At 37.8% G+C, this 26,299-nt stretch overlaps 1 protein-coding gene across 3 annotated transcripts in view; it reads left to right on the top strand.

Moving 5' to 3' along the window:
• CAPRIN1 (cell cycle associated protein 1) overlaps positions 1-23,020 on the top strand; it is a 35,764-nt gene extending 12,744 nt beyond the window's left edge. Inside the window, exons 5-19 of one of the 3 annotated variants that reach the window (XM_080404907.1) lie at positions 1,928-2,166; positions 2,278-2,360; positions 4,328-4,465; positions 5,850-5,902; positions 5,989-6,075; positions 11,101-11,256; positions 12,098-12,206; positions 12,683-12,744; positions 14,829-14,939; positions 15,482-15,631; positions 15,831-15,981; positions 17,761-17,955; positions 19,179-19,279; positions 20,149-20,212; positions 21,768-23,020. In XM_080404907.1, the coding sequence (XP_080261033.1) occupies positions 1,928-2,166; positions 2,278-2,360; positions 4,328-4,465; positions 5,850-5,902; positions 5,989-6,075; positions 11,101-11,256; positions 12,098-12,206; positions 12,683-12,744; positions 14,829-14,939; positions 15,482-15,631; positions 15,831-15,981; positions 17,761-17,955; positions 19,179-19,279; positions 20,149-20,212; positions 21,768-21,832 (1,764 nt within the window). In that variant the 3' untranslated portion in view covers positions 21,833-23,020. The remainder of the gene's footprint in view (positions 1-1,927; positions 2,167-2,277; positions 2,361-4,327; positions 4,466-5,849; positions 5,903-5,988; positions 6,076-11,100; positions 11,257-12,097; positions 12,207-12,682; positions 12,745-14,828; positions 14,940-15,481; positions 15,632-15,830; positions 15,982-17,760; positions 17,956-19,178; positions 19,280-20,148; positions 20,213-21,767) is intronic. The other 2 variants (XM_080404905.1, XM_080404906.1) reach the window with 2 other exon arrangements.
• The last annotated feature ends 3,279 nt before the right edge of the window (positions 23,021-26,299 follow it).

Raw genomic sequence — 26,299 nt, 5'->3', positions numbered from 1 at the left:
TCATAGTTTATCAAGAATAAGTTTGAAAACTCTAGTAGACATTTCTAGTTATATGAACAGCTTTGCTTTATTTTTTGTGCCAAGAGCTGCTCAAAGACACAGTTCAGACCTCTACAGTATTGTTGCAAGGAAGAATTAATTCTGGGGCAAGCTGAAAGCATAACCTGTTCCACAGGACTGGAAGATTCTAAATGCAGTAATGCAGTGAAGAATTAATGAGCTAAGGAAAGAGCAGCAATATTGGTAGACTTCATGGTCTAGTTGTAGTTATTTTGGCCAGGAAAAATCAAAATTTGAATTAACATTGGTGCAGTCCCATTCAAGGATGCTGTGTCTCAGGAGCAAAAAAATGTGGAAATTTGTTTGTTGGAAGTATGTATTGTGTAGTTGATGTTAGTGAAGCAGATTGGTCTAACGAGTGTATTTAATCTGTGAATGGACTGTGGTAATTTGAAGGGCGTCAGCATCCTCACATTGTAAACTGCTTACGCAATTGATGTGCTTGTAAATTTGTAGGCCTCAAAGCCAAGCCGTTTTTTTGCTTTTTTTGTATCGGGTTTTCATGTATGTTTCTGCAGTTTTGAACAAGTTTGTCCTGAAATATTTCCCTTGTCAGCTGACCATTATAAGCAGCAGGTGAATCCAGAAGTAATAAATTGGTGCTCTGCTTTCAAACTTGGTTGCAGTTTTTCCTGATTGGAGTTTGTTCTCATACAGTTGATTTTAGATGTCTTTGGTTTTAAAAAAGAAGTTTAGATGCTTAATTGGAAAGTTAATGTCATGAGTTAATTTTTTTGAAAGAGAAGATTAAAGTTTTGTAGTTACAAAGTGAGCAAGCTGAATTTTTGGAGGCTAGGTCCTTGGTTTAAGAATAAGAAAGGAGGAAATGTCCTGTCGGTTCATAGTAGTAATGCATTTGGAGCATTATTATGACAGCAGTTGTAGAAGGTACTATGTAGAGTACAAGGCTGATGATTAACTGTCATCCATTCCCTTCCAGCATCCATGAAACTGAAACTGAGAATGTTAGAGTGGATGCATTCCGCTTCCCTTTAGTGTCTGTCTGTGGACCTCATGTCCAAGGATTTATTTAAATCCTTTTTGAACTTGGTTATACTATCTTCCCAACCTTTCATGGCAAAACATTCCATGAGTTCCCTCCTGTGGTGTGTAAGAAAAAAGTACTTTTGTTTATCTGGTTTAAGTTGATTTCCTAGTAGTTTCAATGAATGCCTCTGAGTGTCATGGGATATGGTGAATAACTGCTCTTGGTTCATGTTATCTGCTGGCCTTTTTGGCTTTTATGAAAAATCTGGATCACCCTTATTCCTCCACATTAAGGACCTAGGACTTAAGCTCTACTTGTAAGGCAACTGCTCTGTTCCCTTAATCAGTTGAGTTGCCCTTCTCTACCTTTCCTAATTGCTATAAGTCCTCCTTGAGTTATGGAAGCTGGAAGTGGTAAATAGCCAGATTTCTTCAAAAGGTACTTAATTTTGTGTATTTTTGCCAGTTTCATCTAGATCAGAACCGCTTAGTATTTACAGAATAATTTATAAAGGAAGCAGAGAATAGCAAGCTGGGCTTGTTTTAAATAATGAGTTCCTGTAAAGCTTTAGACATGGTAACTGCAGTTACTTGGCTGAACTGCAGGTAAGTCGTACAGAGATACAGACTTCAAGTAAGAATATGATCCAAAATCCAGTATGATCCAAGGTTTGTAGTATTGGTTTTGAAGTTTGTCTTAATCTGCAGGCTTTTGACTCTGCTTATAAGATAACTCTTTGAAATTTCACAGAACATTGATAAGTGGCAGTTGAACAGCAACATCCACCTGTACTTACTGATAAAAGACATTTCAAATCTATTTTTTCCCCCTAAGGAATTAAAGTTTAGGCTATTTAAAATGTCTTCTTATTTTAAACAGATCCAGAAAACAATAAAAAAGACAGCTCGCAGGGAGCAACTGATGCGAGAAGAAGCTGAGCAGAAGCGTTTGAAGACTGTACTAGAGCTACAGTTTATTTTGGACAAGTTGGGTGATGATGAAGTGCGCAGTGACTTGAAGCAAGGATCAAATGGAGTACCGGTGCTGACAGAGGAGGAACTGACAATGCTGGATGAGTTTTACAAGCTAGTTTACCCTGAACGAGACATGAACATGAGGTAGGCTTACAGTTAGGTACTGATCTTTGTAATTGTCAGTCAGTTAACAATGTATTTGTGGTAATTTAAAGACTTGGTAAGGAATTAACTGTTACTAATTTTTGTTTTAAGGTTGAATGAGCAGTACGAGCAAGCATCTGTTCACCTGTGGGACTTACTGGAAGGGAAGGAAAAACCAGTTTGTGGAACAACCTGTAAGTATAGTCTCTGTTAAGAAAGAGCATGCTGAATTTGTGCTTGAACTAAAATACAATGCCTGCTGTAAGAGAACTTTGGCAGTTAATTATCTTTGTGAGTTTTTAGAGTAGCTACTTTTTTTTTTTCAGACCTTAGCTGTACTGTAACAGAGTAACTTATTGAAGTGTGAACTTACTGTGTAGCTTATTTATTTTTTTACTGATGCAGCATCACTTGGTATTTAAGCTTAGTCTGTTCCTGCTGTTTCAGCAGTATTCTGCTGCTGGTGGTGCTTAGTAGCAATTCTTTGTTTTCTGGAAATGTGTGTGTGAACAAGGAGCTTTTGTCAATAGTATGACCTAATACATAAATTGGCATGACCTTATTTAGTGTCATGTTGTGCTTCCCTTGTCTGTTGCAAAAAACATTCTGGTTTTGCCTTATTTTGATTGATTAACATTGTTAATTGGGGTGTGGTCCTGCAGATGGACTGCTTCCTTGCAAAAATGTAAACTTTCACAGATAAGTAGCTTTTAACATTAGACCTTAAGAAAATGGCTCTGCTAGGCAGTTGCCTGTTTTCTTGTGTCATAGGAAATTTTTGACATCTCTTAATTGGAAATAATTGATTTAAGAAAGTTTTGGGAGATGTAATGCTTTTCTGTAGGTAAAATGGCTAATAACTTTCCCCCTTTTAAAAAAAAACCTATTCGGTTATCCTTATTATATTAATTTTGAGTTGTTAAGGATTTTTTTGTGTTCTGTCCATAGAAAGTGAAATGATAGTATTGGTATTGTTATCAAACCTGCTTTATTGAGGAATGATACACAGGAGATTGTAAGATATTGTGGCCTTAATGGTAATAAGATTTTCCTTGTTTGTGGCAGAACTTCAAATTGTTTATATTGTTGAAATGAAATTTGGTGAGGAGGTACCAGGTTAATATTTTTTAAATAAATGTTTGTTCTGCAAGAACTTGTCTGAAATGGGTGTGATATTAGATCTTTGTGAGAGACCAAAGGTAGGTACCACGTATTTTTTTGGAAGAGGTGAGGAAGGCAAAGGTATGGGGATAGTTTTCAGGAGAGCTGGTCTAAGTAAGGAGACTTGTTCTCATACTGGATGAAGTTGGGCTGGGTATTGGTATCTGGATCTCAGGATGAGCTTTTAATGATGTCTTTGGTGGCCATTGCTGGTTTGCTTTGTCTTGTAGTGGGGATGAATGTTAATGTATTTCTGTGATGTTCTCTGTATGCATTGATACATATAGCGACTATTACTTGCCAGAGGTACATTGTGAATCTTCCATTTTAAGTCTTAGTTTTTGCTGGCCTAGACAGTCAGTAATGCTGCCTTGCCAGTGTGGCTGATCTGTTTTGGGTTAAGATGCCACAGCATTCATCTGAAGCACTGAGTGCAAGCTTGTGCTCGTTTCACTTACAAAGGCTGTTCTAAGCCACTTCACCCCAGGGGAAGAACATTTGTGAAGGTGGTACCTGTGTGAATTTGTTTGTACTGACAGTTGTTTTGTAAGAAATAGACTTACAGAAAGGATATATATTTTTTTTAATTAGGAAATCATAAATAGTTCAGTTACAGTGGAAACTTCAGTGAGTTTCTAAAACTTCCGAAACTGAAAACTAAGCAACCTGAGATTTTTAAATAGCAGGAATAAAAGTATGGTAATTAAATTAATAAACTTTCCCTCACTTTGAAGTGTTTCACAAATCTTCTGAAGAGTATCCTATGCTCTGAGATTCTCCTTGCCCTTCAGGTTATTCTGAACAGAAGTGAATTATTTATTGATTTATTTAATATGACCTAGTAAGCAGAAATTCTGGTAACAGTAGTGTCTCTGGACTAGCTTGGGGCAGCACCCAGCAAAAGGGTAATAAAATTTATGTGGGATCTTTGGGAAGGAAGGTGATGTTACTGTGAAAAGGTGAAGTTACTCTTAAGGTCTAATTTATTCCATTTTCCCAGATAAAGCGCTGAAGGAGATTGTTGAACGTATTCTTCAAACTAGTTACTTTGATAGCACGCATAACCATCAAAACGGATTATGTGAGGAAGAAGAGGCAACGCCCACACCTGCAGTAGAAGACACTGTAGCAGAAGCTGGTAAGAATATGAAGATGCCTTGTGACTAGCATATTTGTTCCTGTTGTACTGTCTTGTCTCTTTGGATTTGTCAGAATTATTAAATTGCAAATGTAGTTTTAAGCATGAAAAAGCCTGTCTCAGAATTCTTCAGATGTACTAGTGTTTTGACTAGAAATCTCACTTCTTGATAATCAGGTATACACCCAGCCAGGCAGTGTACATGGGGGCAGCCAGCCATTCATTCAGCCCTGCTCTGAGCCATGAGGAAAGAAAAGTAGAGCAGTGTTCCAGAAGAGCTCTGTAAGGCTGACTCTTGGCAGCTACTTCTTTGGAGGAACTGTAATCCTTTCTAATGATCATATCGTAAATGTCCCGTTATGTGCAAGGAAAGGCTTAGTGTTCAAAGTGTGGGGTGTCAGCTGAACGAAGGAACAAAGTCACTTAGTAGTACTTGCTTTTGAACACTTATTTCAGCATTTGGCTGTCCAGTATGTCACTTGTTGAAATAAGAACCCAGGCTAAAATTCTTTAGAAGCAAGTTTATGCAAATTAAAATCATTGCCAACATCTCTTTCCTTTTTTTTTCTACAGAAATTCTCATTATGATTCATAAGCAAAATCTTGTTCATTGATAGTGTATATATATATAAATACACACTGTTGCCTGAGGCTTTTCCATTTTCAGTGGTTCCCACCAGTTTAGTCCATGTCCATTTTTAGAGGGGAAGAGTATGTTTACATGCTTAAGAAACTTGAGAATGTGGTACCAAACATTGCAAAAATACCATGACCTTTTTTCCCTTTTGAATATGTTGTGGAGAAGATGGAAATTTGGGGTAGCTGAACATAACTCTTCATAGCAAGAATTTAATACGATTTTTTCCTTTTAATTCAAAACTCTGGGGATCTTTGTTATTGCTGATTCTCTGTTAATGTCCTGACGTTTTTGTTTTCTTCATTCCAAGACACAAGTTTCTTTTTTGTCTACCTTGTACAGTCGAATATCTTCTGGGTTCAGAAACAAATCTAATGGTACAAGTCAGTGATACTGAGGCTTTAATTTCAGATCTAATCAAAGTCCCATCCCCTTGAAGATGTATGACAGGGCGACTCTTTCCTTAATGTATAGCAAGCTTCTAGTAACTCGGTATTAATGTCATTCAGGAGTAAATGTGTGTCCATTCAGTTTTACACTTAGCTGTACTTCTGTGTACCAGTAGTCCAGAACACTTCTTTGAAGTAAATGGGTTTGGTAAATAACTATAGCAAAAATGCACCAGACTTTTTTAAAATTCGACTTGTATTGGGGGAGACTTTTTCATCAGACTTCGTGTCTTCTAGGTCTGTAACATGTAGTTGTGGTTTGGGTTTTTTTTTCACATAAATGGTATTTTTCTTACAGAACCTGATGCAGCAGAAGAATTTACTGAACCAACTGAAGTTGAATCAACTGAGGTAGTATTCACTGGAAAGACTGTCATTTTGTATAGCTTTAATGCCACTTACTTTTACTTTCATACCCTTTCTTATTTTTATTTTAGTATGTAAACAGACAATTCATGGCAGAGACTCAGTTCAGCAGTAGTGAGAAGGAACAGGTAGATGAGTGGACAGTTGAAACGGTTGAGGTAAGATCTTGTGTACTGCAGGTAAAATTGCAATCCCTGTTTCCGCTGACTCACAATTCATGATAGGTTTTAGTATTGCACCCTTTCTCCCCCAATATATTTACATATATTTAAGTAGGCTTGGAATCACTACTCACTCTTCAATTACATACTCAGCTCAGGAATACCTAAAATAAAAACAATGCAGTCTGGCTAAGTTTGCAGAGAACTTGCTTTTGTTCAATAATGGCTTGCTTGGAAACATGAAACCTTAAGAGTCGTAGGCTTAAAAAGACTTAAAAAGATTCTAGAGCTTTTTTTTTTTTTAAGATAACTTTGCTACAAATGTAGAACTCTACGTTTATCTACCCAGCTGCTGACAGCATGGTGTACTTAGGCATTTCATTGAGCCGTTCCATGCAGAGGGAGCTGAAAAGTAGTGTCTCAACTAATATCAACTCCAGATTCCTGTGCACATAATTTGATGTTAAAAGATGCTTGTATTTACACCTCTGCATTCAAAAACTGTAGTTCTTCGTTATTTAACTTGTTACACCTTTGCAGTTGAGGGATAGTTCATTGTGATGTTTGTGGTATATTGCTATTGGGATCCATTCCCAGTCTAGTAATCTAGACTTTTGACTTAACTACATGTGCAAGTCCATCATTTTATTATACTAGAACTTGTGTTCTTCGTGTACTGGAAAGGACAAGTCATATGGAGTCATTAACTTGTTCGGTATGTTGGAACTTGGGTTGTGTCCTTCTGTTAGGAACAGGTATGAGCAGTATCTTTCAGGTGCTGGAGACTTATTTTTTGATTCATTTTAGCCTTCTGCAGCAGCAACTTACAGATGATCAATTCTTTTACACTCTCTTCCTTGGTGTCTTCAGGCTCTTTAAGTGTAGGAGTGGAGTAACTGTTCGTTGTTCCATCAAGTGGTGAAAAAGAGAGCAGCCATTTTGATCTTACAATCTAATCCACATGATTTTATATTTGATCTGGCTGAAATTTGTATCTTATGGTACCTGAAGACCACTAAGAGGTTTAATAATACTTAGGATGGGTGTGAGACTTCTAGAACGAGTTAGACAATTTTGCCGTGTATGTGAATGATTTGGTAGAATCTTGTCATAGTATTCTATTCCCTTACTTAAAAACCTCTAAAATATCACTGCTATTGAATGTGATTTAAGAAATCCCTTAAATAAAAAACATGAAGAAACCCTCCAAAAACACACAGTAAAGTCATGCTTGATTGGGGTATTCTTACAAGACACAGTATTTTAAAGTTAGCTTGATTGGCTTCTATCTGTCTTGAATATACCCAGATTACATCTGCGTTTCTACCAACTGTCCAGAGTAGGTTAGAGGTTCAGTTCTTTCTGTTTCCTACTATTAGGTAGTACGGATGAAGACACGGGAGTATAGGAAATGTCCTTACAATTGAAGCCTATTGTGCTTCCCTCTGTTCTTAAGCTGTAAGGCTGTATATTGCGCAGCTGAAAACTCAAGACACTTCCTCATGGGTATAATAATATGCAGTAACTGTATTGGTATGGTAAAATAATTCAAGTTGTAGTTTATCAGACTGATTTCAGAAATGCTTCATTTTCCATGTCTGAACTAGTCTGCTAAATCTGGATTCTGTTCATCTTTGTTTGCATAGAACAATGCAATACAAAGAATATATATGTCAGTTGTCTTTCCTGTCCCAACTTCTTGGACTATGTATGAATGAGCAGTTCAGGAAAATTTAGAGTTGAAGACTGCTTCTTCATCATTAAGAAGATTACTTTCTCAGATATAACACAAAAAGGGGAAATTGAGAATAACTGTCTTTGAGATGACTCTTTCTGTTCTTATGGGCACCAAAATCCCACTTCTCGTGGGAATGCAACTGAACTGTCTTTAGGGAAGATGATGATGATGCACATTGTGCTCTTTAGTTGGAGATAGTTTTGGCATCAATATAGTGAAGAGCTGTGAATGATAGCTGTTAATTTTGGAAGCTGATAGTATTTGGAAAGAGAACATTTATGCAGAAGATTTCCATGATTGTTATGAAGAGGAAGGCTATCACAAACTCATCTCTTTTTCAGTAACCCTCCAGTAGATGTGGTACATTCAAGATTTCTGTGGTATGGTATGTTTATAGTTTGAGAAGTGATGGTGTCTCACAATGACATTTCTGTATGGGCCTTCCATAAGTTTTAAACTAAAGAATTCGCTTGTGAATTTTCAAAGTGTATTTGCATTTGGATTATGTGACGTTTTAATTTTGGTGAAGATGTGCTTTATTGGCAATAGTGGGGGGGTTGTTTGTGGGTTACTTTTGTTGTTGTTTTGGGGTTTGGTTTTTTGTTGTTTTTTTTGTTTGTTTGATTGATTATATTTTAACTGCTTCCTTTGTGACGAGTACCTGAATCTGTTTCTGTTTGTATTCAAAGTTCTCTGTGCTTTAGCTTATGGAACTTCAGTTGTATAGATGTGTATTTTGTAGAATTGGAAACTGTTCTGTGACTGCCAGAATACAAATTAGTTCTCGTTGGTTTGTGGTCTCGTTCTGTTTTTACTTCTCCTTTCCTCCTGCTTTGCCCCCTGGCCTTCTATAGCCTGTCATTTTCCTTTGATTGTGTCTGGGCAGCTCTGCCTGCTGAAAAGGTCAAGGGGCAGGGTGTCAGAAGGTGGACATGGAATTTGATAAGTGATACTATTCTGCAGAGGGGTTCAGCTCTTGTAAAACAAAAGTTTCACCTTGCTGCTGTGCCCCCAAGATGAATGGAAATGTATGGTCAGGTGATAATTTGGTTTGTGAATAATGATCCCTATATTTGAGTGGTCTCTGTACCTTCTTCATGCAGCAGACTTAGAAAGCTGTTAAGGTTGGAACTACGTCCTGTCCCTCAGCAAGTTAATACACAAAATTTGAGTATTTGTTATAGTTTCATCCTACTGTGATTATAATACATCTAAGTACCTAGTAGTGATAATAAGACCAAAGGAATAGGCCATAAACAGTTCCTTTTGACATTGAAGAGATGAAAAAGACAGTATAAAACATTAAGTACCATCTGCAGTTAGTACTGTACTACTTGTGAAAAAGGAAAATGCTTGATAAAATTTTGCCCCTGTTCTGTGTTCTTGATTATTCTGTCAAGGTGTTTTTTTCTTGAAGATACTGAATCGTTACGAATGACTTGGATTTCATAAGCTGAGTGATAATACTCAAATAATTGAGAATGTTTTTGGTAATAAATACGTAGGAGATGAGTGGCTGCTGGTTTTATCTCTCAAGTTTCACCTAGTCATCTGGCTTGCTGCTTTTTTTTTTTTACTTCCATTTTTAAACTTTGTAATGTGCAAGAGGTCTATATATGTGCTGTAAATAACATTTTCAGAAAAAAAAAAATTGCCCTCCCAGGGCTTAATTCTTCATTAATTTGGAAACAGTCCATAATTTGAGGTTCAGGGACTGTAACAGTAAAGCAGTTGTGCTTGTTCTCTGTTGTGGACAGCCTTAGGGTATACATCCATGGGAATTTTCAGATTGCTTCTCTTCAGATGGGTGGTAGTGGAGATGTGGATCTGAAGGGAATCTTGAAGAGGAATGTAGGTTTGTGTTGTTAGGTTTTTTTGAGGCTTTTTGGGTTGGGGGTTTTTTTCCCAATTTTTCTGTTTGATGGCTAGGGATTTGGTCAAGGAGTCATTGGAGTTGGAGGCAATTGCATGTGCAGAATGTTACTTACAGTGTTTGTAAATCTGAGCAAGGAGTAGGCATACTGAAAGATGCTGTAGGTTTCTTTGAGAAATAAAAACATTTTACATGCTTTGAGGGTGGACATCAGGAGTTGAAGTTTAAAGTTCGGACCTGCGATTATAGAACTGGTCTAAAATAAGACTGTTCTGTCACTTGTCATGACCGCTGTACACAAATCTTGTCTTCTGCAGTTCTAATAAGAAACCAGGTATTTCACATGAAACAACTGAAACTTTCAGGTGTATGTGTGCTAAGTTATATCCTGTGCAGCTGTCAGTTAAAGGCTTACCTGTTCATCTGGCAGATTATTATTAATGAAAAGCTCAGGGGAACAGAGAAACAATAGATGTCTAAGTCATTGATAATAATCTTGTATTTAAAGGACAGTTCTTGACATGAATGCAAATTGAAAATGGCACTTTGTGTTATGGGAGTTGCCTAAAGAGCAAAACTGGTTAGGAACATGAAAGTGCTACTTCATTCAACTCGACCATCCTTGTAACACTGTTTTCAAACTGTTTGATGATGGATATTCTTAGATGCTCATGTTCAGCTTTCCTGGTTGCTCTGCTGTCTTTGATAAGGTGATATTTGAAAGCATGTTGCTGTTCGTACGTTTATGTGCACCAAATTGGAATATGTCTAGTAAAACTGAGCTTTCCTGCCCACTATGAGCTGTGCTTCTGCTTCTGGGCTTCTGGTGTCCCCCCATGGTGCTGTCTTGCGATCCTTCCGTCATGCAATGCTGCCTGCTGTTCTCTGAGACCCTAGATCAGCTAGCTAGCATAACACTTGAGAATTTGGGTCTAGATGTGGCTATGAAAATTAAAAATGAAGTCTTAAGAGACCCAAAATTTCTTAATTTACCAAAAAGGTATGAGAAGATAATCGTTCTCCACCTGTGCATATTTCTGAAACTTATTCTTCCCTGACTTTCTTTAAATTCCCAAATGTTGATATGTTGCTGTCTCAAATTCTGCTCTTAAAAAATGCTTGTAATATTGAACAAATTCTTTGTTAGCGCTGTTCTTAATGGGGAGTGGAGTAGATGGAAAGAAAATAGAGTACAATCTGAACTTACTAATGCTGTGAAGTCCTCAGATCAGAAGCTGGCCGCCAGTATTGGCATGACTGTAGGGGGATGTAGTATTTTCCTTCAAGAACACTGTAGTAATTAAGTCAATAATGAATTAGGCAACAGCCATAAACTTCAAGAACTACCGACTCACTTCTGTGACATCTTTTCTTAAGCTGAAATTTCAGTTGATTGCTTGTTTCTTGTTAGGTTGTAAATTCGCTGCAGCAACAGACACAAGCTACATCTCCTCCAGTTCCTGAACCTCACACACTCACTACTGTGGCTCAAGCAGATCCTCTTGTTAGAAGACAGCGAGTACAGGACCTTATGGCGCAGATGCAGGGCCCGTATAACTTCATGCAGGTATGACGAACCCACCCTACTGTGAAGCTAGAACCAAAGACACAAAATGGCACTTTCTGGCTGTTAGTCATGATTTAAAGTCTCCTGTAGTTTATTTGAAAGATACAGTGGTTGTGCAAACCACATGGCGCTGTATGGCAAGATCCTCATCTAAAGCCTGCAAACCTGTATTGCTGTTAGAGTACACTTAGAATGTTACTTAGCTTTTCAGTCCTTTGTACTACATCTACAGAGAAGGCAGAAAGTCATGCATCACTGGGTGCCATAGTATATTCTGCTTAAGCCAGACCAGCTGCAAAATACCCTTTCTGTAAGCTAGTTCTAAATTTTGTGTTACAAAAAAAATTATACAACGCATGAAGACAATACTTTTTGGGTTGCTTCTTGAAGGCTCTCTTTTAACCTGTAAAGTTAGAACAACTAGAAAAACATTAGGAGATAATGGAATACATCAGAAAAAGCTTCTTGTCTTCCACAAAGACAGACACCTTGGTAACAAGTGAGGCATATACTATTTACATTCTTTTTTGTGTTTCTTCATACAAAGTGCTGATTTATGATCAAGAATAGTTTGCTGCTTATTCTGTCTGGCTGTTAAAGTCTCCCTCCAGTTAACCTTTTGGTCAGATAAGCTCTAACGTGTATATACGGACTGAATTTTTATTGTGCTAAATACATTTTGCAATTTTTAGTATCTTAGTTGCTTTAAATGTATGGTAAGACCAGCAGTTGTAACTGTGGGCTAAACTTCCTTTATTGTGACCTGGTTGTTTCTGTATTCTGGATGTTAATATTTTTTAAATACAGTAAGTTGGATTTGATTTTATTATTCCTACCCCAGGACTCTATGCTGGAGTTTGAGAACCAAACACTTGATCCTGCAATTGTATCTGCACAGCCCATGAATCCAGCACAGAATTTGGACATGCCACAAATGGTTTGCCCTCCAGGTTTGTAATGGTAAATCCTAAACATAAATATTGGGGAAGCCTGCAAGTCAAGTCGTCTCTTAGAAATGCTTCAGTTACTGCTACATAGTGAAAGGGTCATCACAAGTAATTGATAAAAGTGTGATTTTTCTCAGAAATGTGATTGTACATCTGAAGCATACTATTCATAGACTTGTGATTCTCACGTGCTTCTAGGTTTTGCTGGGAAATGTGAAACTTTATAAACTTTTTTTTTTAAGATGGGCAAAATAGTTTTGCTTAGTCTTTTGGAAATTGTTGGATAATTTTGGACAACTGGAAAAAATGTCCTTTGCATGGAAATTGTAATTGGTATTTTGAGTATAGCTTTGCCATGCTAAAAGGATAATCATCTTTGCGATGATCAACTCTCAAATAACTGAATTGGATAAGGTGGTAATGCTATTCTGCGAAAGGTTTGATTGTACTATGTAGTAAGTGAAATTATTTTACTTCAGTTCATGCTGAGTCGAGACTTGCCCAGCCTAACCAAGTTCCTGTGCAACCAGAAGCTACACAGGTAAAATGTTTATTAAATTGTATTTTGGATTTTAAATTGATTTTAGGCTTCATTGATGTTATAATAGGATTTAATTCCTAACAATATGAGAAACTCAAAAGAAAAAGCTGAAGTTCTGATTTTGGGAAATTGGTTATCTCCCTTATCTCTTCAGCATTGTTGCTTATAAGCATCACTATATACGGTTCTGTGCTCTGCAGACATTGCATATTTTTTATAAGGGAGTTTTATCGGTCATTATCTTGTTTGGAAAACTCAGGTTCAAGGTGGTAGTACAAGTTTACTGAGGAAACTGCATTTCTAACTAGAGGCCTCTTAAACTGAAGGGCACAAGCATGGAAGCAGTTGCAGTTTGCGCTGCTCATTCTAATGGCCTAGTGTGAACTTCTCGGCAGCTGCCAGTTCTTTCAGGCTGTGGGGCTCACCTCAAGTCTTTAAATTCAGTATGTGGATATGATTTTAATTTCACAAATTGACTCCCACATGCCTGTGCGTTAGGCTGCCATCACTTAAAATCTGTATTAAGTGGGGTTTTTTTTATGATTCAGAGGAAGGCGTTAGGAATACTGTTTTGTGTAGTCCTACTCTAATACAGCAGCTTAACTTGAGGTTTCTGAGTGCATTCTGTTCAAGATTGACTAATAATTGGACATGTCAACCTTTGTCTAGTAACGTTCTCTTTCATGTTAAACCATGTGTAGTAATATTTCTAATTTGGATAGAAACAAGTTGTCCTTTATCTGCTTATTTGCAACAGAAATGCCAAAACCAAAATAACTTGGTTAAAGGGCAGTCTGTATCTGTTCAAGTGGGTGTCAGACCACAAATAGACTTAATGGATTAACTGTAGTTTGTGGCCTGTTTTTTCACTTGTTCTGTTAAGGATTACTCCCAGTTGTTTGCTTGGGTAGTATTTTAATACTGGAGTTGTAGAGCAGTCAGAATGAGTTGAGTGTGGTTTCCAGTTGAGCTTTGCCAAAAATTTCTAAGTAGGATCTCTTAAACTTGCTTTGCAATGTAGAAATTATGTATTCAAGAACTTCCTGATTTTGTATTAAGCTTATGTGGCATCTCTGAAGGACTGCTGGTCTCAAGTAATGAATCTGATCCCTGTAGGTATTTGAAAACCAAAAGAAAAATCTGGATTGATTGTGTATCTCAGAGTAATGGTAGTGTAAATTGTTTGCTTTATCTTTCCAGCTTAGAATCTGCAAGTTTTAAGTCACTTGTTTGTATAGAAACAGGAATGTGGGCTTTTTCTTTGAGTGTCCTCTGTATGTACCTCCTGAAGTGCTAGTAGTCTCAGTGCTTTTTGTTGGTTTGTAGGTGCTGAATAATTTTTTGGCAGAGTTCCTTCTGCATTAGCTTTTATTTTACTGTTAATTATGCCTGTCAGTTACTCCAATGGATTTTTTTTTTCTTATTTTCCTTATCTCAGCCAGTGCTGCTCCTTATTCTCTTGGGGATCTTGCAAGCAGTAGCTAAACTTACCTCTTTTGAGTGTTCAACAAGATGATGTGAAGACACCCATCAGTCGTTACCAGTTGCCTCTTAAAGTCCCCAGTAGCCTTAAATGCGAAGTCCTCTGCTTTGCTGGTCAGAGTTGTCACTGGACTCTGTGCAGGGGAGCAGAGGCTTTAAAATGAGGGAATTTGGTCCATTGGAAACCAGCACTTCTCTATTTCTGTGTGAGCTTGGAGTTCTCTCATTTAAACTTTTATATATTTCTTGCTCCCTCTGTCTATCTTTCCCCATCTTTTGTGTTACAGTAATTGAGGTTGCATAAGGAAGTGAGGAGAAGGATGTGTTCTTTAGTAAAAGCAAATGCCTGTCCAGCTGATTCAGAAATGCCCACAGAACACAGTCTGGCAGGGGGTGGGTGGTATGGCACATTAGAATATGTCAGGATGAGGTGGTTAAACTTCTTGTTAAAAAGTACTTATTTTTTAATGGTTGTAGGGATTTGCTGGAATACCTACTTTTTACTAGAGAGTACCATTCATTCCAGAGTTCTCTGATACTTTTTATAAAACCGTGTGTGAGCATCAGCTGACTTTTGGGGGCTTTGGGGTTTATTTTGTCAGGTTCCCTTGGTTTCTTCTACAAGTGAGGGATATACAGCCTCCCAACCCATGTATCAGCCTTCTCACACAACAGAACAACGGCCACAGAAAGAATCAATTGACCAGATTCAGGCAAGTCAGATTTCACAGGGGTGGGAAGGACTCTGCTTGCAGGTGTGATCAAATGTTAGTCTATGCTTTTTTTATAAATAAAGTTTTGTAACTTTTAGTTACCTATTGGTAGGTCCACTTCAGTTCCATTTCATTTCAGAAATTTGAGCCTGTTCGTGACCAGTAAGTCCTTCATAGTAAGAAGACGCTTAATTTACAAGATTGTTTAGTTAGAAGTAGCGTGCCAGCATCAGTGTTGTTGGCTTAGGAAATGGGATTTAGTTCTTCACATTGGCTAGCAGTTAGCACAGACACTTGTTCATTTCCCCCCTCTAATTCTTTCTAGTTGTGTTTCAAGTTAATGAGGGAGCATGCTAGGTTTTTCCTTTCCTATTATTCTGTTGTGAATGAGGCTGTTCAGCTGAAATAGAAAACACTCATTTTTTGAGGTGAACCTGAGACATTGTTACTCCTCCCCTGCCCCCCAAGTGATTTTTTTTTTTTTTTTTTTTAAGGTTTTGGTATTACTCAAAAACTGCTAAAATGTTGTTTGTTTCAATTAGGCTTCAATGTCACTGAATGCAGACCAGACCCCATCATCATCATCGCTTCCCACTGCATCCCAGCCTCAGGTGTTCCAGGCTGGATCTAGCAAGCCTTTGCATAGCAGCGGAATCAATGTTAATGCAGCTCCATTCCAATCCATGCAAACAGTAAGTAGTAAATTCATACTGAATCTCTGTATTTTGGTAGCCATTCCTTTTTTTGTTAAATAAACACTGGAATCAGTCATGCAATTAAATAAACAGTAATGTGATACTCATGTTTCTCAGACTTGCGTGCTTCTTTGTGTGATGTGATGAAGAAATGTAAAAAAATAATTGGACCAGAGCTATTTTTCTAATGTTACAGGTATTCAACATGAATGCACCTGTTCCTCCTGTTAATGAGCCAGAAACCCTTAAGCAGCAAAACCAGTACCAGGCCAGTTACAACCAGAGTTTCTCCAATCAGCCTCACCCAGTAGAGCAATCAGATCTTCAGCAAGAACAACTCCAGACGGGTAAATTTATCTTAGCAAAAACTAAAATGGTAGTAGCCTCAGCAGAGCAGACTGTCAGGCTGTGAAGTCCTAGGTGGTGCAGCAAAGCATGTCACATGTTCTCAAACATTTCTAGTCTTGTGAAGCCTTCCCCTGAAAAATAATTGGGTTTTGTTATTCTGTCTTGGTTTGAATATCCAACGAGGGTTGAAATTCAGTATATGTATCTCCAGCTATTAGAAGAATTTTGCCATTTGAGTCCACAGTATAGTGGACTACTTGCTCTGCTGATGTTAAGATTGGATGTTCCATAAATTTGCTTTAAAAAAAGGTTGTACTACCTGAGATTACATTTTAGAAAGGAAATAGCTACAACTGAGAGCAAGTAGGGGCTGCTTCTCACAGATGTAAGGTTCACAAAGATCTAGAACCTGTTGCTAAAACCAGTTAGCCGTGGTTTGAATATAACAAGCAGAATACTTTCAAAATTAGCAACTTCAAAGAACCAAACAAACAGTAAAATAGAGTCTATGTACAAAGCTGTTCTTCACCCAGAACTCTCCTTTCCACCGAGATAAAATTTGCAGATGCAGAGAGGGATTTTGAGTGAAGGACTAAAGACAGAGATGACGAGGGTGAAGTGCTAACAAGTGTTGGAGGTGGAGTAAAGAAAAAGAGCTTGATCCTTTATAACTGATCATGACCTTGAAATTTGTCATCTTTGCAAGTTGGGATACTGGGGTGGGTGAATAAGAAGAGGGAGAACCAAATTTTTGTTTTATCTATACTGGTTTTGAGCTGTATACAGGCACAAGGCAGAAAGTATGTCTGGGGGATGCTGATGTGGAAGGTGGGCCATGCGGTAATAAAAAAATTACTGTAGCAGTAAATGGAGCTCTTGATACACAGAAAATGCAGTGGCTTTAGAACAAAATCTGCACACTGGGAGAAGGGAGGAGGACCTATGCAAAAGCCCTGTGGTGCTCTGTGGCTGAGTGCAGTAGATGTAAAGTTGTTCCCTGTTGGGCGATTCTCTTGCATACGAGAGGACGTAACACTTAATTTGAGATCTTGCCTCAGCATTTGGTATTGAGCTAAATTTTACAGCTGTTTTGCTCTTACATACAGAATTCCATCTTTTATTGCACTTGCTGAGCCTCTAACCCTTGGATTGCTTTTGTAATCCACTTCATTCCTTGCAATTCCTGTGAAGTGAAGATGTTGTGGCATGTCTTATTTCAGAGATGCACAGTCTCAAGCTATCCATCCTGCTCTTGCCTTTTGATTTACATGTTCTGTAGAATGTCCCAGCCTGTACAGTCAGAATGTCAGCTCTGTTAGACTGTTCTCATCAACCTTACCTTAGTCTGCACAGCTACACTTAACAGAATTTTAGTGAAAGCAGATATTTCTTTGTGGCTCTCTGCCAGTTCAGGGAGGAGGAAGGTACAGAAGGGAGTTAACTTACTCATGCTGGGTTTTTTCCTCTAGAGTACGTGTTGCTGATTCTTGAAGAGTTTGAAATGGCACAGGAAAATTGTGCTTGCATTAGAAATGTTTGTTGCTAAGTTTACAGTAGAGACTTCTTGACACTGACTTAAATGAACTCTACTACTTCTGGGTTGTTCCGATACTGTTGGTTATCTTGACATATAAACTTGAGTTAATTATTTTTCTTTGAATGGGTGGGCATTTATTGATGTGTTCAGTGGTTTTTCAGAGCTTTGAGTATGTGGGAACATAAATTAAGAAACATAGGCTTCTATAATTCAATTTTTTTACTCCCCAATTCCAATATAGTGGTTGGTACTTACCATGGTTCCCCGGACCAGACTCATCAAGTGGCGGGTAACCACCAGCAACCTCCCCAACAGAATACTGGATTTCCACGTAACAGTCAGCCTTACTATAACAGTCGAGGAGTGTCTCGTGGTGGATCACGTGGGGCTCGTGGGTTAATGAATGGTTACAGGGGACCGGCAAATGGATTTAGAGGTAAACAGCTTTGTTAAACTCTCATTTGACTTTTACTTACTTCTTTCTGGAAACTGTGTCAAGATACCAAGTGTTAAACTGACCCGCTGTTTTTATGTTGTAATAGAATCTCTGTAAGATATTTAAACTTGTAGGAAAAATTCACTTTGCTTTAGCCAACTTAAGCAACAGAAATTTTAGGTGTTTTGTCAGTCTTCCTACTAGGATGTAAGCAAAGCAGCATATTTTTTTTCTTTCTGTGCTGAAGGCTTAGTCTTAGTTTGATTAGGCATCTACTGCAAGTATAAATAAGAAAACATGGAAATATCCAACAATTTCACAACCATAAAGTGAGGAATTCAGGTGCCAATTAATACTTCAAAAGTGTTCTTAAATTTCCAGTTATGGTAGAAGCAGTATATTTTAGAGTTCTGTGTTGCATCATGTGGATAATAAGCTGGATAATGTAGAAATAACAAGAACAAAAACGTCCAAAAGTCATTACTCTGAGGGGAATTAATAGGAGTGGAGGAATTATACTGCAGTTCTGGGTAAATAAAGAGAACTTTCATGATTCCTGGAGATTACTGTATGTGGCTGTCAATGTTACAAAGATGTGTGTGTTAGAATGGGGAGAGAGAGATTATTTCCTTGTCAGGTGTTCTGGGATTAAAGTAATGGATACAGTACTGTCTGCGTTTGCCATGCTCTCTTCCCCTTGTGGTTGGAGGGTAGAGGAGAAACCTGCATAATACAAGTGATTGTGGTAGGGAATGCGGTGGTCACTACTTGTCTGTTTAAAATTGATCTGGATTCCAGGCGGTAGATTCTTGGGACTGGAGCCATCCTTGGACATGGTTCCCAGCACTCGGAAGGGTCTTGGCTCGGGAGCAGCTTCTTGCTTCAGTTGGCTGTTGTGGCCTTGTAGGTTGCAGCAGTTATATTTAGATCCTAGTGTAATGTTTAGCTCTGGATTGAATGTTACATAAATCAAACCTCAAATTACTTGAGAAATACATTGAATTGCTATCTTCTCCCAGTTCTTACTAGCTCTTCATTCCTGTTTCTTGTAATAATACTAGCACTGACATTGCAAACATTTGCTTGACTTGCAAGTAAACAGTACTTAGTGAAGGGCTTTTCCCTCAGGTTTAGGTAAAATGCTGTTACTAGTTTTCTTTATATGGTAGCATAAAGTGAAAAGTTACAATTTCCAAGTAAAAGACTTGTACCCTGTTCCTTAGGAGGATATGATGGCTACCGTCCTTCCTTTTCCAACACTCCAAACAGTGGTTACACACAGCCCCAATTTAATGCTCCACGGGATTATTCAAACTACCAGCGGGTAAGTTACAGTTATGTTGTGACCTTCTTGAAATAGAAGGAAGAAGTACCTGTCAATGAAAACACTCAAACAAAGCTATTAGCGAAAACTTATCCAATTCTTTTTTTTTCTTTTAATTGCTAATGAAGACAGTTTCAGGTACTGAACAGATATTTAGAAATAGTAGGCTGTTAAATGGCTGGTTAGAAACGGGAAATGTGTTCTGTTTCACTGATTGACCTCTAAAGGAATTAGTCAAGGAACTAGAGCAAAGTTGAGTAAATTATAAAGAACACTTTCTTAAATATAATTATTTTCTCAGCTTTGAGAAAGAAATTTAAGGAAGAACTTAAATCCATGGAAATTAACTTCCCAGACTTGCTGGGTATTTCCTGTCTTCTGCCATGCTGGTACTTGAAATTTGTGTAGAATTTTGTTGTTCTGAAGGAATTACACTGTTAGCTCAAAGCTTAGACTGACTTGAAAATGTAGAACTCTGTGTATCCCCAAACAAGTATTTATAGGCAAACGAGATGGCAGATTTTGATCCTGCAGTTAGAATGTCATTTCATTTATTGACTGGTCCTTCAGAAAATCCATCTGTTTGGCCTTGGTGTAGTTAGAAAAATTTGAACACTAAATACATCTATTTACATTTCATATTTATATTGAACAACATATCCTGTAACTGGGGAGATAATTTGTCATTGTACATTTTATTTTCATAAGATTAATTTAAAATAATAAAATGCTGTACGTTGAAGTCACAGGTCTTTTGTCAGTGCATATTGTTTTAAAAGCTCCTTATTTTATTGGCAATTAATAGCTTCCTGAAACATAACAAAATGCTCAGGTTTTATGTTTTAACTCCTTAAATTTCTTTGTTTCAGGATGGATATCAACAGAATTTCAAACGTGGCTCTGGACAAAGTGGACCTCGTGGAGCTCCTAGAGGTAATTTCCTCAGTAGTGAATAACTGATTTGTGCTGAATGGAAGTTTTTTCATCCATCTTATGGAGTTTTGGGTTTAAAAAGTCACCTCACTCGTTATGCAGAGGGTCACAATTGAAAAATAAGAAAATAAGCTTTATTTTTCCTTGACCTTGTTGTTGACCCTGCTTTTGAACAGGTGTTGAACTTGGGAGGACCTCTTGAGGTCCCTTCTGACTTGAATTTTACTGTGATACTTTGAACTTGGGATGGAATTTTAGTTGGCTGTTGAATGATATTCTTTGAAAAGGAGTTAAAACAAGAGTTGCTTTCAACACTTCCAATGTAGTAGAACTATTTAGTAGCTTTTGATTAATGAAAGCCTTAGGAAAGCCTTTTTTTGTTTTGTTTTATCATGACTTAAGATCTGCTTACTAGGTGCATTAGTAGTTTGCAAGCAAGACTTGCTTATGCAGCAGACATTGGGCTTGAGCTGACTGTCAGCTTTCGAAATTGTATATTACTCTGTTGCACTGAAAGATTTCCTACTGCGTCTATTTTGGAGGCCTCTTCATTTAAGGATACAAAACTTCTCTCCATGCTTCTCTGTTCCTTGATCCTGTAGATTTTTTGATTTTAGCTTATGGAGCTGTGTTGTCCTGTAGTTTCATAAGAGATTTTACCACATGTTCCTCTGAGAAGACAAGAAAAAAACCCTACTTACATAATGAGGCTGTAGTTGGAACGTCTAAATTTTATTCTCAACACTATTTCCACAGTTAGACTTTTTTCTTTTTTTTAGTAGATTTGTAGTCATGAGACTGTCTTCTGTCTTAATGATTCTAAAGGTCTTTTCTAGCCTAAGCAATTTGATGACTCTGATACAGAATTTTCCATGAGAATCTTAAGGTTTCACCAGAGTGGCCTGTCAGTGAGGACAGCTCGAGGCTGTATGTTGGCACTGCCTACGTAACCACAGCTTTTTGTGCAGTAGCTCAGTTTTGAGGAGTTCTGTCCTTGACTCTCTTGGTACTGAAAGACCTATAGTGTGGACTTGTGGTCTGAAGTTCAGTCTAGTCTTAGGCTGTGGTGAAACCCAGAACATGTTTTAGGAAGCACTACTTTAATGAAGAAAAATCTTTTATTGTCAGGGATGTACAGGCAAATGTGACAGGGATTCCCCAAGTGATTTGCAGTTCTCATATACTGAGAGTGTGAGCTACAGGCAGTCTCTTTCTTAACGAAGGAAGAAAAGAATGGAAGTTAAAACATGATTAGTTAACTCACAGTACTTACATTTAAATTACAGTAAATCTTTGCCTTTACTGCAAAACTTTTTACTTGAAGTCATTATAGCGTTGAAGGTCTGGGGAAAGACAAGTACTGTGATAAAGCTGAAAACTGTAAAGACAAGTTACATCCTTTTGAGTTTCGATTGGAAGGAGCTTGTAGAACCATATATAATCCGGATACGCACCTGGGAATTCTTTCCCAGTTAGAACCAGAGCTTTTAGCGTATTTTTTTTTTTTAATAACCTGACTTCATGCATAATTCAAGAACCTTTTTATGTTTTCTAGGTCGTGGAGGGCCCCCAAGACCAAACAGAGGGATGCCTCAAATGAATGCTCAGCAAGTGAATTAAACTAATTCATTGGATTACATAAAACGCCAAAAACAACGCTGGCCAGTGTACTATACATGTTACCAGAAGAGTTATTATCTATTTGTTCTCCCTTACAGGAAGTTTGTTGTAAAGGGACTATTTTCATTACCCATAATGACAGGACTACAGTTGCCAGCTTTATATTACCTGGATATTGAAAGGAACAAAACAACGTTTACTCTGCATGTTCTGTCCTAAGCATCATCTTGAGCCTTGCACATGAGATTCAGATTCCTCACCCTTGCTAAGAGTAAAGAAAAAGGCAATTTTCAGGGTGATCCAATCTCCATGGTTAACTGAAGTTGCAGGAAAAAGCAAAGACTCACTTCTGACATATAAAAGTGATGTAACAAATTTGGATAAAATCTGCAAATTTGTAAAGATTTACTGTGGTGGCAGTTGACAAAACTTAAATGTTCCCATGAAAGGATGGAAAAGGTGAAGTGTGGCTTGGTAGAGTAACTGCATTTCAGCTTTTTCTTTCTAAATTGAGGCACTGAACAGTTAAAGATGCGTAGTGATGCGTATTTCCCTAAATAGACAAACAGGCTTCTGCCAGTTTTTGACAAAGAAGCACCCTTAGCTGCAGCACTCCTCATCACCAGGGCCCTATTTACTGTGGCTAAGGATTTAAGATCACTTGCATAACTGCTAATGTAATTGTGTAATTATTTTTTTATTAAAAAAAAAAAGCTTTGATTTGGCACTTGAAAAAATTTTGCAACAAATGTGAGATATAATCTGGATGGCCACTGTGTATTTGATGTGAAGTATTTAGATATCTCTTTGAGACACTTAAGTTTCTTTGATAGCAATGACTTTTGTAAGGATTGGTATTCTCTTACCATTCCTTATGACTTGCACATTGTCTGTCACTAATACTTGACCTTGCTGTATTATCACCTAAATAACTGATGCCGGTACTGATGGAAATCTCTTAATGGATAATCATAACACTTTTGGTCACATGTCCTTTTGTCTTTCCTGCAGCCTTTGAAGGTTTTAAGAAATCTCAAATGCCCGCTGCTGCTGCCCTTTTAATCGCTATCTTTTGAAAAGCACCAGTATGTGTTTGAATTGGTTTCCCCTTTTAAGGGAAATGACAGCCAGCAGTTACAGTTCTAATGGTATAAGCAAGACAAATAAAACATGTTTATAAAAATTGTATCCTGGAACACTGGTTTTCAACGACTGAAACAATTTTAATGTGATGGGGTGACATTTCATAAGGTTTTGAGGGTTTTTTTCCCCGATAGATTTGTTTTTCCTGAATAGATGTAAACCTTCCTCCTGTTTTTTTTAGTGTTTTACCCTAATAGCTGTGACTTCTGGGAAACTTCTTTTTATGGACTTACTTTTCATCAAGGCAGCAATGTATAAATGGAATGGCATAAGACTAGGAGCTGGAAGATACCAAGTCTTATTCAAGTTTTACTACATACTTGTGGTGTAATCTTTGGAAAATCACTTGTGCCTACCTTTTGCGCACATGCACTCTCTCTGCAGTGGGGAGAATATATTGATAGCTGCCTCCATAGAGGTGTTGGTAGTTCTGTTGCATTCTGTAGCACGTGCAAGAAGAAAAGTGCTATATACGTTAAGTATTGCTCATCAAATGATTCCAATGTGTGGAAAGGTGAAATTAAGGAACAGCTACATGTTGTTTTAACTGTTGTATACAAAACTGAAGGTTGTTTTCACTTTGAGGGTCGTTTCTACTTTGTATCACAACTGAACTTTGAGAACTTGTAGTCAGATGCTTTGACTTAGTTGTAAAATAATCTGAAACTCCATACAAATAGGTGGTAATATCACTTTTCCGTGTTGTGTGACGAGCGCAAATGAGAAATGTTTTTACTGAGAAAAGTGATAAGCTTGCAAAGACAATATTACACACCAGACATCTTGAAACGATGCTGATGACTAGAAGCAGCAGTTTTAGTCAAGGCCTAGAAACATTCCATACCAGTATAACTATATAAACTGCAGTCCAGTGAGGAGTTGCTGTTCTGTGTCTTTTTTAGGAAACTATTACTGAGATTAGTCCCAACTGTTTTTTAACTGGAAAAAAAATAAAAAGACAAACCTTCTAATGTTGAACTGATGTAGGAAAACAGTGAATTCTTTTTTTCAAAATTTCTTTATGGTTTTTGTGCATCAGCTTATTTTTAAATGGTTGGTAGAACACAAGCTATTCAGCTTTTTCCATTGCACACCAAATGCTTCTTAAATATCTGATTGTAGTTTGCCAGTAAACTTGCAGCATAATGAATTAAAGACCACTGAATGGATCAGATCATTCCATTTAAGGTTTTGGGGTTATTTTTTTTTCCAACTTATATTTATTCATAAAACATGGGGTAGCTGAGAGGCCTCTTAAATGAGATACAACTTTGTAAGCTTTTTCATGTCTGAAAATGGTCTTTAGGGTTGGCTGCTCAAACTGTATGCTGACAGGGGGAGATGTAATAACAAGCGTAAAACAAGTACATAAGATGTGATTAATTTGGGAATTTGCACTGACTCCTTTCATCTTGATACATGCATCTAATAAACAGTATACTGAAAATTTTGCTTGAGTCACAGTATGGCACATAGGTCCATCAGCTGGTTTTCTGGCCTGGTCAGGGGAGCTTTGGAGTATCTTCACTCCGTAACTTGGCTCTAGATCTGAGTTAAATCCACATGACAAGCACTCCTAGGTTTGTTTCTGTTGATAAAGGCCATCTTTTGTACAAAGGCCATTATAGAAGTGATTGTATGGAGGTAAAGCGGTGGCAGCTCTGGGCTGCCTCTGTTGCAAAGACCTTTCTGGATGCTGTGGGTGAGCTGTGTTTATTCTAGTTTGGTGCTGCTGTGGGATAACTCGGGCCTGATGCCTGTGGCTGGAGAGCATGAGTGAGCATAACAAAGTGCTACTTCTGAGCCTGTATGTAGACACATCAGTTGCACTTTTTGGTGGTGGTTTTATTTGATTCTTCTGTGAATCAGTCTTTTGAGAGGATAACAAACTAGTTGTGACTGCCTTCTTTCATATACAGCTACTATGAGGAGATAAGAGATTTTTATATTGGCAGAGGCTTCATTAATATTTTAGGCTGTGGTAACATAGTGTGTTATGTGTTTGAGAACGAACTAGCTTCAGCATCTTGACTTCCTCTTGGCTCTAATACAAGGATTCTTGAGTAAATTTATAAATCACTCAAGCTTCCAGATATTTCTACCTGATGTTACTGTGCCTGGGAAACTTGGATCCTTCCTATACAACCTACAACTTAAAATTTTTAACTCTGAAATCATGAGCTACTGTCTCATATGGAAAGTCAGCACTGTCCTACATTTTATTTCTGTGTTCTCCCTGTGTACAGGCTGTCCTTAAGAACAGTTCACTGATACTACTTTTGGAGTTTGCTGTGGAGGGAGTTCTAGACCTCACTTAAGCCCTATTTTCTTTCCAAGTTACTGTGTTTTGTGTATAACGATCTCTAAAGCATAACATCATCCAGAGTAGTTGGAAGAGTAATGCTGACTTCTTGTTAATAGCCAGTTAATGTGTTCTGCTGGGACTTTATAACTTTGAGAGAACTTCATGACCTTAAAAATGTGTCCTCTCAAAATGTCCTGGTGACCTTATTTGTTAGGCAGCTCTTTGATTGTGTTACAGGTTACCTTCATATGTGTCTTTGGAGAATGGTTCAAGATTCCTTCTTTCCCCCCAGGTGGCATTTGAGGAACTACTTTGGAAAGAGAAAAGTTACCGAAAATGCTTTAACTCTAGACTTAATACTGAAAAGATGATAGATGATACTGAAAAAGTGGTTGAACTTAATATGTTTAAAAGCAAATAGAGCAAAACCTTTGTGGTCCAGTGGGATTAAGATACAGACCCAATTGGTCAGGAAAATCTCGATCTTCCTGTGCTTTTTTTGAAGTTTTGGCATTGCCTAAGCTGAGTAGTTGACTTCTCTTGCCTCTTATTCGCAAGAACCATTCATCATGAATGCACATCTGAGATACAAGTATTGGGGCTCAGTAGACAAAATTGTGCTTTATTCTTCAATTTTCTCCCATCCCAAGTCTCCTGTGGATACAAAGGGACATGAGAACAATGCTTATTAACCAGCCCCATTAACGAGGCTGCCAGTCACCTCATGAAAAATAAATCGTCCCTCTTGCTCATGCAAAACTTATTGATGGAAGTGTACGCAAGGTATTGAAACATGCTTGAGGATACAAATTATACAAATTTATAGCTGGAGTTGAGGTTTGCAACTGTAATACAGTCTTTCAGATCTATGCAGCTGTTACAGCATTCCATCTGCACTGAATGTGAGTGGGACTGGAAAGGTTTTAAATTGCTTGAGCTGGCACCAAGTTCAGTGGATGGGGTGGGTAGGTGTTCTTCACCACTGATTGACCAAAAAATCAGTGCCTCATCTGAAGAGC

The sequence above is a fragment of the Falco punctatus genome (genome assembly GCF_963210335.1).
Source record: "Falco punctatus genome assembly, chromosome: 10".
Taxonomy (NCBI): domain Eukaryota; kingdom Metazoa; phylum Chordata; class Aves; order Falconiformes; family Falconidae; genus Falco; species Falco punctatus.
The sequence above is the reverse complement of the archived record's forward strand: the minus strand, read 5'-3'. Positions and strand labels throughout refer to the sequence as shown.